This window comes from Euleptes europaea, chromosome 2, assembly GCF_029931775.1.
Source record: "Euleptes europaea isolate rEulEur1 chromosome 2, rEulEur1.hap1, whole genome shotgun sequence".
In the NCBI taxonomy this organism is placed as follows: Eukaryota; Metazoa; Chordata; class Lepidosauria; order Squamata; family Sphaerodactylidae; genus Euleptes; species Euleptes europaea.
Window position 1 is genome coordinate 80,662,923 of NC_079313.1, and position 14,099 is coordinate 80,677,021.

At 42.0% G+C, this 14,099-nt stretch overlaps 1 protein-coding gene across 1 annotated transcript in view; it reads left to right on the top strand.

The window, feature by feature from the left end:
• LOC130473274 (adhesion G protein-coupled receptor E3-like) overlaps positions 1 to 14,099 on the top strand; it is a 33,060-nt gene that overhangs the window by 10,352 nt on the left and 8,609 nt on the right. Inside the window, exons 2-10 of the mRNA XM_056844797.1 lie at positions 4,540 to 4,614; positions 5,240 to 5,392; positions 6,613 to 6,689; positions 9,328 to 9,432; positions 10,247 to 10,436; positions 11,792 to 11,911; positions 12,292 to 12,491; positions 12,952 to 13,122; positions 13,797 to 13,991. Coding sequence (XP_056700775.1) covers positions 4,540 to 4,614; positions 5,240 to 5,392; positions 6,613 to 6,689; positions 9,328 to 9,432; positions 10,247 to 10,436; positions 11,792 to 11,911; positions 12,292 to 12,491; positions 12,952 to 13,122; positions 13,797 to 13,991 — 1,286 coding nt within the window. The remainder of the gene's footprint in view (positions 1 to 4,539; positions 4,615 to 5,239; positions 5,393 to 6,612; positions 6,690 to 9,327; positions 9,433 to 10,246; positions 10,437 to 11,791; positions 11,912 to 12,291; positions 12,492 to 12,951; positions 13,123 to 13,796; positions 13,992 to 14,099) is intronic.

Below are 14,099 nucleotides of genomic sequence, written 5' to 3' on the forward strand. Positions count from 1 at the left end.
TGTGTTAAATGAGGGATACCTAATGAACCTATAAATAACTAGATAAGTCTAATGATGAGTTAAGTCCAAAAGGATGGATTGATTTAAAGAGGTGAATGTGACACTGGCTGGAAGATAACGTTGTTGGAGGTAGAGCTGCTTTAAAGGGAGATGCCATTGGTGGAGGTAGGCTATTGCTCTGAGCCCTGTCCTTTAACTGTGTTTGCTGAGATCTTTGAGAGGAACATCACATCCCTCCTGGACTCTGCCAGCATGGTATCCATGGTTCAAACAATCTGGTTCCCACCAAATTACCTATGATCTGAAATGACCATAGCCTGTGTACACTGCCACACAGGACAGTGGTTAGTAATATTCTAGGGAACTACCCATGAGGTTGTTGTCATCTCTGTGGAAGAGCTGCTGTACCCACTCCTGTTGGGGGTGGACATTCCAGAGTTTCCACAGATACTCTATCATAAGACAGTGCCTCATAATGTTCTACTTGGCTCGGAAGACCTTGGGGCTCTGGAGACCTTGGGGGGTAGGATGCATACCCTGTGCAATGGAGAGGGCACCCCCACAATCACCCCATATGGGAGTTGGATCCTGACTTCCTGGCAGCCCGAGTCATAGGTAGCTTGCTGGGCAATTCTAAAATGATGGGACTATGATTGATGGCAGTGAGAGACCACTGTAGAGTCACTCAGCTTCCTTGGATTAAGGGTGAGGTAAGGTCCACAATAGGGTGACCCAAGGGACTTGCCACCACAGGGAAGTGAGGCAGCTGTTAGTTCTCCAAGCTCATCAGAGGAAGGTTACTCTGTGGGATGGATATCAAAGGCTCAACAAAACCCTAATCCAAACATTGGACTAGTTCTTTTGTCCCTCCATCTTTTATAATATATAGACTTTCTGCAAGGCCTGTAATGTATGCTAACATACATCCAACAGAGGGCCCCTTGCCACTTCATCCCTTCTACCTATCACTAACCTGTCTTTTGAACAGGTGTTTTTGGGGCCCTTAACCATCTCCCCAAGGGTGTATGATGATAACAAATTGTCCTAATTGATTACACTACCAGGTACCCCAATGCTGTGCCCCTCTGCAATATGTGGAACCCGGGGCTGGTGCAGTCCTACTATGCTTCTTCACTTAGGTGGTATACTCATGGAGCCACCCAGCCCCTGCCCCCTTTGAAGCAGCTTCATGCATCAGTTGTGTCTGAATCTAGGCATGAAACAACTTTTCATGTCAGTGTACCATCCTTAGACTGATGGGTTGGTTAAGCACTTCAACTAGACTCTAAAATCCATGCTCTGCATATAACCCCTTTCCTTTGCAGTCCAAGAAACATTGTCAACCTCAGTGGGCTTTACACCACTCAAGTTGCTGTATGATTCCTGACCACCAGGGATTCATGGTTTTGTAGAGGCTCAATGGGTGGCCCTTGTTCCCCAGCAACCTCTTGCCCCTGGGGAGTGCATCTACTATTGTAGCACCTTGTTTGGTCATGCCAGGAGGCCTGCCTATCTCCAGGCAACTCAGCAGGCTCAGAAAGGCCTTTATAACTGGGGGGGGGGGGGAAAGGCCTGTGCCCTTAACATAGGCAATCGAGTGCTCATCAGCCAGGATTCTGTGGCAGGCCATACATGGAGCCCTTGGCACTGACCAAGCCTGAACAAGTGGCCTGTGTGATGTGGTTCCCATGAAGTCACCTGAAAGGTTGCCAGAACACAATGGCTAGGCATCACTGAACCATCACAAAGTTTGTGGTGGAGCCCCATTGTATTTGTCCTGAAGACCAATGGAACCATCAGGTTTTGTGTGCACTACCAAGAAGAATGCAAGGACACTTAATTTTAATGGCTACCCAGTGCTGCACACCAATCTTCTAATTGACTAGTTAGAGATGGCTCAAGACCTGTCAGCCCTAGACTTGACAAAAAGCTACTGGCATATACTAGTCCATCCCAAAGATCTGGAGAAGACAGCATTGGTCACACACACACATACACACACCTCAGGACCATTTCAATCCTGACAGATGCTATTTGGCCTGCAAGGGGTAGCCATCATGTTCCAACAGCTAGTAGCCCATGTCCTAAGTAAATGCAAGTCCTTTGTGCTTGCTTACCCAGATGATCAGCTTCATCCCAGACAGGGCCACGCACCTTGATCACCTCCAGAGGTTCCTACAGGTACTGGCCACCCCTGAGACCTGTGTGAATGTTAGGGAACTGCAGTATCTCAAATCTGTCACAGGGGATGGATGAGTCTACCTAGTACCAAAGAAGTCAGCATTGCTAGAATAGTATCTTATCCCACTGACCAAGAAGCACCTAGAATGGTTTCTTAGCCTGGTGGGCTATCACAGACAGGTTATACTGCATTTTGCAACATGGGGCCAACAACTTGACAGATTGCCTCTGGAAAGACCAGCCCAGATCCTGACACAAGCCCCAAACCCAGATTTTCACAGGCCTTTTAGGCTTGTCACAGATGCCTCCAATACAAGCCTTGAAGCTATGTTTCCCCATCCTCTTTGGTGTCCAGTGGTGCCAATCTCAGCAAGCCCCAGGCCCAATGGGGCTGCAGATGCATCCTTTAAAGATTTACTCACTGGTCAGCTGATTAGCAACAGCTGATCCTTTACTAGCCAGCTGCTTATCAATGAGGATAGAAAAGGGGAACAGCAGCGGAGGGACTTACCTGAGTCCACTATTGATGCCTTGTGGACTTGGCCATGCAAGCTTTTATTGCCTCTGACTTTGTATTGGTTTTATATTTTTATTGCTGACTTACTGTAATTTTATTCAGAACAATCTAAAATAATTGTTTATGAGTTCATTTTACTAAAAGCATTACAAGATATTTCACTGAAATTAGAAAATATGAATCTTGGTTGAAGACTAATAATACATGAATTCATACAAGAACTTGGATGATCATTTTTGCCATGGTCTTATTTCTTTTTAATTTTAAAATTCTTCAACAGTGATTGTGTTGAATGTTGTGTATATGTGTAATTCCTCTGAAATTGTTATGAATGTTGAGGGAGAAAAGGTGTTCTGGTTTGCCAATGCATTTTGATCTGCCACCTATGGATGGACCCTAAAGATCACCCTCTAAGCAGGGATGCCAGTTCAGTCTATGCCTTCCTTGCTGGTCACAATCAGTGATCCTGTCATTTGACACACTGTTCATCTGCGTCTGAACGGTTTGGATATATATGAATTCTGAATTACAGCCTGCTTTCTTACCACTGCCACTCTCTGTTATGGCCATCTCCAACTGTTAAATGACATATACTTAAAAGAAAGAAATTTATGTTTGAGATTACATTTGAGTCTCTGTGTACCTTCTGACACCAAGGTTCAGGCTGCCCATATTCCCTTAAAATTCTACAATGAAAAGGGCTAATAGATTTACATTTTATTTTAAAATGAAAGCTGGGACCTAGTAGATTGTGATAATCAATTGTTAAAATACTATTGCACTCTAGCAATCTGTCAATTACTGATTTTTAAGCTCAGAAAATACCCAGCCATGGCTGTGGGAAGGGAGGGGGACAGCTGAGGCTAGCAAAGTGCATGGAAAACTAGATGCCAGGTAGATGCAGCACTGCCGATGCATGCCTCAGCATTCACATTGCCAATGAAAGTTACATGGAGAATTGTACAGTGACCTAGGAACCAGCCTAGGTCAGTATGATGACCCAGCTACAGCAAATTTGTGGCTTTTCTGTGATGACTGTGAAGATACATTTCATGGACAGCCCAAACACAAAACAGGATGCAAGCTGCAGCACAAATTTACTTATTACTAAGACATAAGCTGATCATCATCCTGGAGGACTAGCAGCTACTGCTCAGCATGTGAAATGGATTTCAATAAAACCATTAAGGTGATCTGTTACATGTAAGAAATAAATTTCTATCAAACCTTTGCAGGGTGATCATGTTCATGTCTAAGTTCTCAGCATCCCTGCTTACAAGTAACCAGTTGTAATTGTGAAATGGACTTTATATTACTACTGTTAGCCTCTCTGAGCAAACTAAAAAGCAGAATATGCTTCATAATGTAAAATCTCAATCACCTTTGCTTTCATACTTTCCAAAGTCCATTTTGAATTGCTTATAGCCATTTAAAAGGAACCCATGGATCCCTGTAGTCATTCTGTCATTTGTTCTGTTGTGTTTTACCTTATAGCTTCCTTACTCTTGAAGTTGCAGAATGCTTTCTAGCACATTTCCCCTTATATCTTCATAAGTGAAAGGATACTTTTAAAACCCCCTCAAAATTAAAAAAAAAAAGGAGGCTGGTGTTCATCGGGCAGGTGGTGGTCTTCCATTGTTGTGTTCTTTTGAACCAACTTTTATTGACCTGAGGGTGTTTGACCCAGGAACTGGCAAACTTCCAATAGTCATCAGGCATCCAGACTGCAGACTCATATGTATTCCACAGGTATTACTTGTAGCCTTAGTTGAAGTGGCTTAGTGCCTCTTGCTTTGTTTCTTTGTAAGTGGAAACTTGACAGAACTACTTCTTAACTGTAGGAATAACTGGACAACACCAAGCATGGTATGATGAAATTCTGAAGTTTTTTCGAGCTGTGGCACTGAATTTCCAAGGTATGTTTTAGCCATGTCTTCATCTGTAAATCCCATGTAGCACGAAGTATGGGGAAGGATTGCAACTGAGGTAAAAGATTATTGAAAAATGCTCCTGACACTAGGTAGATGCTAAGCATTTATTATTCATCAGCATATAGCCCATGTTCTGGTGACCCATGGCACAGTTCAGGTTCCATGGATGAGTTGTGCACTGACATACATTTGAGTGTCACAGAACCAGCTGCCCAAAGGTGATGTGATCCAACTCCTCTTCTGGTGCAAGCTAGACCAGGCTTAAATCACACACAGAGACACACCCCAAAACCAGGCAAGGCTCACTACTTTTGATGTGGGCACCTCTGTCACCAGACAAACCTGGGAGTGATCTAAGACTGATGTGATGCTAAGTACTCCCTTTAAATTATAATGCAGGGGTCTTTTCTGGGTTCACTCTACTCCTACACATCTAAGAATTATGACTAATGAGTAGCCTAAAGGCTAAATAGGTGTCCTCCTGTTTAGGTGCCTCTAGTGCACAAAAGTCACTGCTCTGCTTAGCCTTGCTTAGGATCCAAGGCACAGCCCTTTGTTGAGCAATTTAGCTGAATTTCTGCCGGTGAAGTAACATATTTATTTTTTCCAGGCTGTAATCCACTGGATGATGAACTCGGGGGTTTCAGCGGCAGCATAATAAACTGTGGTTTTGACACTATTCTTTATAATGCATCCGGCTGCATCTGTGGAAGCGGATATAGGAGGGTGATCTTGGTGGGACTCAATGAGTGTATTTGTGAGAGTAAGTGTATTCATTTTCAGCTATGGTCTTCTACTGTTAAGGGTGTCAAAGGTAGCTAGGGTAAACTCTGGAAAACCTGCATAGAATTGATAACACATAAGAAATATAGTAGAACAAGTGGGGGACCTGCAAGGACTTACGGGCAGGGGCATTTCATTTCCCCCTCCCACACAATTTCTTCTTTTGCTTCCCTGAAAGCCCACATAGACTCTCCCCTTTTTCTGCTTCCTTCTGTCTTTCCCACCCACCAGTCAACTGACCTTTATCTGTCCCTGTCACTTCAGCTTTCCCTCCTTCACTCTCCGACAGTCTACATAGGAAAAATATGGCCCAGTTGTGTGGTGCCGACTGCTCCATCGGGTCTAGTTGTGCAGTGGGGATTCTGCAAAGATTTGTGAGGGGTGCCTCACTTTCCCATGTATTCTCCTCCCCAACTGTTTCCTCCTGGGTCCATCCACCTGGGTCTGCAAAGCACCACTTAGGAAAAATGCAAACGAGTTCCAACACACATGAGTCTTTAAAATCAAGCTTGTTTGGTCCTTGGTGGAAACATCATTTCTCATCAGCAAATTAATAGTCAGTATATACTGAAGAGCCCCGTGGCGCAGAGTGGTAAGCTGCAGTACTGCAGTCCAAGCTCTGCTCACAATCTGAATTCGATCCCAACGGAAGTTGGTTTCGGGTAGCCGGTTCAAGGTTGACTCAGCCTTCCATCCTTCCGAGGTCAGTAAAATGAGTACCCAGCTTGCTGGGGGTAAAAGGGAAGATGACTGGGGAAGGCACTGGCAAACCACTCCGTAAACAAAGTCTGCCTAGTAAACTTCGGGATGTGACATTGCCCCATGGGTCAGGAATGACCCGGTGCTTGCACATGGGACCTTTACCTTTATATACCTGAAGTAGATACAGATGTTGGGGAGTCATTTTTAAATTATGTCTTTCACCAAAATGACTGTTTCTATGTGAAACCTGGAATATAGAAATGGTTACCAACCCATGATAATTTCAAATATTGAGTAGCCTAAATGCCTGTAGGTTCCAGTCCAATAAATGGAGAAATAACTGAATGGGCTACCTCAAGAGCCATGAACTTTGGATCAGAAAATAATAATAAATCCATATCTATCAGAGTCATATCCACAAAGACAATAGACAATCTAACTTGCTTTACATGGGCAATTGCATGGACATTAGAGTAAACATTTTGTTTTTCTTCACAGAAATTCCCTACCACTGCCAACCAGATATAGTGAGAGAAAATGACAATGTAATAAAGTGTTTAAATGCAACAGAGCAAGTAAGTTTGCTGAGGTATCGTTTGAACTTAGTACAGTAGATACTTGCTATTCATGAGGATTAGTTCCTAGGATCACTGCAAATGGCAAAATCCACAAATACTAGAGGCAGAGATTTCAACAGCAAACCTTCAAATTTTCTGCAAAATTTAATAAGGATATCATCATGAACTTTTGCCAGGTCCCTGAGTAAGGCGTAACAACTTTTGATATGAAACTGCTTCTAGACAAAGGGCCTTCGGGGAGGAGATGCCAGGTGCAAATTGTTGCCAGCCCTTGAATGGCCACACTTTGGGCATGGAGGGAGAATGCAGAAACCAGCATCAGTGATAGTGTGATGTCACTTCTGGATTCCTAAAGGGTTCCTTCATTTCTGCCGGTGGGGTGGAACAACACTCAACAGGTGAATTCCTCAGTAAGATCAAATGACTTGGGATGTAGACCTGCAAGGTCAATTCTACACCTTCTCCCATGGTGGAATGGAGGCAGATCATGAAAACACAAGAGGCTGTCCTAGAGATGATAGGAATACCTGTTCCCTGGGACTACAAAGGTGTCAGCACTTGTCCTATTCGGAACCACAAACCACAGCAGGAGACTAAATTGTCCAAAGAAGCTGGTTTACTGGTCGCATAGGTTTACAGAGCAAAAGAACCCAAGACAGCAATGGAGCAAACTGGCTTGCACTTGATAATATAAAAGCAGTGAAAAAAGCATTCAACAGTACAGTACAGCTACATGAGATTACAGATTACAAACAGTACAGAGGCGCCGCAGTTCTCACGGGTTACTGTATACTTCAAAGAGACCAAAAATGCAAAACAATCCTTGAAGGCAAGCTGGTGGGAAAACGAAACTAACAGATCTGACAAAAGGGAGAGGATGATGCCACCTTTGATTACAGATTGCCAGTTTTTTACATTTTTATCCCTGTAGGTGTTTTTTTGCTGACATAGTACCCCCCCCCCCTATTTTTTGGTTTTATAATAATTGAAGTTTGAGCTTTTGATGTATTAGGATTTTGAGTGACTGCATTCTTATTTTTCATTCACTATGACATTTTGATGCGCAACCTGTACTCTGGACAAGAGGCCACAGTTAGAACAGAATATGGAGAAACGGAATGGTTTCCAATTGGCAAAGGTGTCAGACAAGGATGTATTTTATCTCCCTATCTCTTCAATCTATACGCAGAACATATAATTAGGAAAGCTGGATTAGATTTAGATGAAGGTGGAGTGAAAATTGGAGGGAGGAACATTAATAATTTGAGATATGCTGATGACACTACATTATTGGCAGAAAATAGTGAAGACTTGAAACGACTACTGCTGAAAGTTAAAAGAGAAAGTGCCAAAGCAGGACTACAGCTGAACATCAAGAAAACAAAAGTAATGACTACAGGAGAATTACACAACTTTAAGGTTGACAATGAGAAAATTTAAATTGTTCAAGACTTTCTATTATTTGGCTCCACCATCAACCAAAAGGGAGACTGCAGCCAAGAAATCAGAAGGAGATTGAGACTGGGAAGAGCAGCCATAAAGGAGCTAGAAAAGATTTTGAAGTGTAAGGATGTGTCACTGGCCACCAAGACTAGATTAATTCATGCCATCATATTCCCTATTACTATGTATGGGTGTGAAAGCTGGACAGTGAAGAAAGCTGATAGGAAGAAAATAGATTCCTTTGAAATGTGGTGTTGGAGGAGAGTGTTACGGATTCCGTGGACTGCCAAAAAAACAAATCAGTGGGTTATAGATCAAATCAAGCCTGAACTGACCCTAGAAGCTAAAATGACTAAACTGAGGCTATCGTATTTTGGTCACATCATGAGACGACAAGTCACTGGAAAAGACAGTCATGCTAGGAAAAGTTGAGGGCAGCAGGAAAAGAGGAAGACCCAACAAGAGATGGATTGACTCAATAAAGGAAGCCACAGCCTTCAATTTGCAAGATCTGAGCAAGGCTTTCAAAGATCGGACATTTTGGAGGACTTTCATTCATAGGGTTGCCATGAGTCGGAAGCGACTTGACGGCACTTAAAACACACACACACATGACTTTAAACTTTTTTGGCTGCTTTGAGTCCAGTGGTCAACAGCAAAGCATCATGTAAATGTGCTAAGTACATAAATACATGTTATATGTTGGGGTTTTGTCTTTCTCTTTGAATGTAACAATGTTATTTCAAATCTTTTAAAGCCCTCTCATCTTGTACGCTTGCTTTGCAATAGCTCCCAAGGATTTTTATGGGCATACAAATGTGCCTGCTGCAGACAGAGGGTTTACTTCGGCTAGACTCTGCCCCAAAGAATTCTTACTCCATCCCCATTTTCATCTATACCAGTCATAACTCCTACTGACCTACACCAAACAAAATTAATGGACTCGAATAAGCTAGAATGTTCAAGAAGTGGGATGCCTGCCTGAATCTCTGGAGAGATGAAGCTGCCTTTTGGAGTAGAGACCATGAAAAATAGACAGGGCAGTGCTCTGACATGGTATAAAGTAGCTTCATACGTTCATTGTCAAGCTTAAACTAGACCTTTTCACAACCCATCTAATGACTTATTGAATAATTACAATTTCGTTTTCTCCTTACTATCTGACCAACACAGATTTCCCCCCTTCTCTTAGGAGTCCTTGGGTCATAACAGCAGCTTCTATTGCTCAATGGTGGGGTCTACCTTCAGGCTCTTGTCATCTGCCTGTGAAAATGACATCCCAGCATCTTCCTTGGAGGTGAGACTTACCCAGAACTAAAGAGACATTTGATCATACCATCCTCTTCTTGAGATGTTGTTGTACTTCCTTATATGATGTCGTATTGTAGACTATACTGAGTGATGGCTGAATGTGTCCAAGGCAGTTTTCAGGTATTCATTTTATCTGCCGCTCAGGTGCTAAATTGAACAGAATACACTAGACAGAGAGGTGATAGTTTGTTTTGTTCCTAGGTGTTATTTCTTGTACCTATGTGCATCACTGCACGCATACATGCAGTCAAATGATGTGCAAAGTATCATCTATTTATTCACTAAGTACATTCTGAAAGTTTATTTACTTATTCATTTATAATGTGCCTTTTTCATTGCAACTCAAGGTGGATTACATCATTAGAAAATAATGCAAAAGAGGCTAGTATATTATATACAACTAATGATGTAATATAACTGGATTACAACACTAGACAACAATGAAATAAAAACAGTATAATGTAACTATAAACAATGCCATATTAAAACTCCAAATTTTTCCTCCACAGATAATAAAAGCACAACGTTAACCCCTTTATAAAAGCTCCCCCAGTCTGTTTTACTACAACCTTCTCCCTGATATAATTTTTTTACCAATACTTAGTTTTTGAGTGGATTACTGGTTCATAAGACAATGTCTATTTATTGTCCAGCTTTTCAGGATTTTAAAAAAATCAATTGTCTCTGCCTCCTCTGCCTAGAATCACTACCTGATCCTCTTTTGACAATGACATCCTTGTGAATAGTCGAGGGTCATTCTGAATGGTTGTGAGGTGTGTTTGATTCTTGTAATGCTGCAGGACACCGCAGAATCCTTTGAAAACAATTTGAAAACAATCATTGCCAACAATTCTCTCTGGAATATTGAGGCAAAGGAGGAGGTTGTGTCGACTGTGGTGCTGGTTATGGAAGGGCTAGGATCCACTGCTATATCAACAGCTCTCTCATCCCCAGAGACACCCATCCAGACTGTGACTACTAAGTCAGTAGGTAAGAAGTAGCAAAGTGACTTCCATCGTATCTTTAAAAAAATCAGTTTGCCATTTTTATGCTTCTGAAGTTCAACTACATGGCAAAGAACCATGGGGGGTGGAGTTAGCATGGTCTCCCTTTGGAGGCTCCAACACTCTTTCAAGAGACCATTCCTCTTATACCAATAACTTCCTTGATCACTGTCTAGTTGATCTTTTCAATGGAAAGTTGCTGTTTGTAACTGAGACTGTAACTTGTAAGGGTCCATTCCAGTGATCTAGGCACCAGAAATCTTTGTTTACTGGGAGGCTAAGGAGGACACTGAAGAAACAGGGCAAATGTACAAGGGGCAGAAAGTTCTGCAGAATCTGACTGGATCTGAGTCTGCAGAGTAAAAATTCCTTAAATTAATAAATGACTAATTCAATGCCACAATGGAGGTGGTGCTTAACCTGTCAGAGGTATCACCGGCATTGTCTTCTCACACTTGCTTACATCAATTTCAACCTGCTTTGCTTAAGTATTAGGGGTGTGTAGACAGATATGCCCTGACCTGGATAGCCCAGGCTAGCCTGATCTCGTCAGATCTCAGAAGCTAAGCAGGGTCAGCCCTTGTTAGTATTTGGATGGGAGACCACCAAGGAATACCAGGGTTGCTGGGCAGAGGAAGGCACTGGCAAACCACCTCTGTTAGTCTCTTGCCATGAAAACCCCAAAAGGGGTCGCCATAAGTCGGCTGCGACTTGAAGGCACTTTACACACACACACACAGTCAGATATGGCTGACCCTAAAACTCATCCAACTTATGTGGCATCTGATTGGATGGGCTGTGTCCGAGGCTGTCTATGGCTTTGTGGGTCTCTTAACTTTGTGAATTAATTGTCAAGAATTTAACAGAGCCTGCCTGTTCATTCTGTAAAATGCTTCTCTTCAGGATCTCATTCTGCTTTTGAGAGGTCTCAACAGGATTCTCTGGCTTGAGCTAAAGCAGCTCTTAAAACTTCTTTTGAGAAGTCTCTATACTGTTCAGGCTTGTTTTAAGTAACCATTGTTTATATTGGGATGACCAGAAAGATTGCCTTCTCTGCAGAATGTTAGTACTGCTGGTACAGCTTCAGAATTTTATGTTGCAATTTTATTGTTTTTTTATTATGGTTATTAACTGGTTTGTTAACCATCTTTCTGGTCTGTAAAATAAAAAGCAAAATATAAATATTGTAAATTAATTATATCTCTAATAGAAATGCTACTAGTCTGTCTGTAATAACAAACTAGTAGAAATGTATTTATTGCAGGATGCACTTATTACCTGGTAAGATTTATAGTAGTGGTGCTTATCCAGCAACTCATGTCTCTTCTCTGCTGATTTTAGTGATTCAAACACAGATCATTAATGAAGAGCAAATTTCCAAAGGAGAAACTATCAGGTTAGAAGCTCAAGGAGACCAACTGGACATTCATCCAAGTGCAGTGGCTAGGACAGCCACACAAGGTATGCTGTCTTATTATTTCCCAGGTCACATGTATACAAATATTCCATTCTGTTTATTCAAGGAAGTCTACATAGCACATAGGCTTTTAGATAAAACTAATATAACCATGGTTAAAATACAAATACTCAAGATCACCAGCCAGGCATCGTGGAGGGAGAGAATAGGGCGGGGTGGAGATGTCATCTTGCCTGTGCTGTCCTGTATATCTCCTGGTGCACTTTGAAGTAGACGTGGCTGTTTCTTCAGAAATTATTGTGCATCTTACTGCTATGGTTATTATTAAGGTCTAACCAATGTCTAGGAAATAATGTATACTTTTTGTTCTAAGCCATTTCTCTCTTTGCTCCTCTAACCCCTGTCTTCATGATGTCTCCCACAGGTTTCATTGCTGTGGCTTTTTTATCATTTAATGGGCTGGAGTCACTCCTAGGAAATTCTTCTTCCCTGCAGAATATGACTCTTCAGAATGGCAGAACACTGGAAAACATTCATATGAACTCCAGGGTAGTAAGTGCTTCTACCAGCAGCTGGACGAGAAATATTTCCAGCCCTATCAACCTCACTTTTCGTCACCTTGAGGTGTGTAAATCAAATCTGTTGAAGACATCTGGATAATGTCAGCCATATTTTCCTATTCACCTTGTCACATACATCTATTCATTTTGTGAATGCATATTAAGACGAGATAGGGAACATGAATGCCAAGGAAGATTTAGAGCTGGCTAATGACCTAAACTGAACTATCTGCCAGGAGCAAAGTTTAGCTCCCTGCCAGTCAGTGTTGTAGCAAACATGGGGAATTACGGAGGCCTACCTGAAACTAAATCCTATGCAGATTTACTTTAGCTCATCTTACATTTGTTATCTGTTTTACTGAGTGATGTCTAATTTGTATGCTAGAAGAAAATGTAACTATTAGTTTTGTACGAGCACTGTTTAAAGGATTTGTAACCTGTCTTGAACCCAAGAAAGGCAGGGTAAAAAATCCCATAAATGAATGAATCAGGCACCTCCTTCCAATCATTCTCCTTTCTTGCAGGACAAGGATCCCCAGAAAGAGACTATTTGTGTCCACTTGAGCTCTGTGAGCAAGGATAATGCCTGGACTCCTGAAGGCTGCTGGCATCTGCATACTAACATCTCTCATTCCAAATGCAGCTGTCAGTATCTCTCTACATATGCTGTGTTGATGGCTACCACTCCCAAGCAAGTATGTAGTATTTAGGTTAGGAAATGTCTCAACTCCCTCTTGTAGCAAAGAATGAGAAAGGGATTTTAAGCCTTAACTTCAGGCTGAACATTTAAGGGATTTGTAACCTGTCTTGAACCCAAGAAAGGCAGGGTACTAATCTGCTGTCCCCTTAAAACTCAGACAAAATATTGTGTAGCTTCTTTGAAGTTAGGGAAGCTAGAGTTGGAGTGTCTGTCTGTCTATCTTATTTATAGTCCACTTTTCTCACTTGGACTCAAGGTGGATTACACAAATGAGGAGAATTGCATCTATACCCTAGAATGCTGATGTGATTTCTGTATGTGATGATCTCTAATGGTCAACTCTCTTTCTGTGGAATGGTGGCTTGAAATTTGTTTGGGCCTCTGGAGTGTGACACTTTGCACATGTACACTTATAACTCGGAAATACTGTGTTGATCTGGTTATGGCCACAAGTATGGAGGTGGCACAGAAGGCAGATTAAATGTATGTTCAAAAGTTCTGCAAGATGCTCAGCATGTTATTTTCAGCCATGGCAATGAATGGACTGAGACAGATATAAATGGGCTGAGGATTTGTTCCTTCAACAAATGTATGCAGGATGAAGGGTAGAAGAGACTTGCTTGTCACAAGGCAGTGTCTGAGTCTGATAGCAGCTCTTCTGTGTTCCAGGGGGATCTGGTTCTCTTCTTCGTCAGCTACGTTGGACTGATCATTTCAATCATCTGCCTCTTCCTGTCCATTGTCACATTTCACTACTGCCGCTCTGTCCAAAACAGCAGCACATTCATCCATCTGCAGCTGGGCCTGTGCCTCTTCTTTGCAGACATCCTCTTCTTAGCAGGAATAGACAAAACATACAACAAGGTACGCAACACATCCTGGAAGGATATGTATGACATATTCTGCCCTGTATAGTCTAGAATTGTACTTATCGGCTTTCATTTTCTCTTAATGTATACACACAGCGTACAG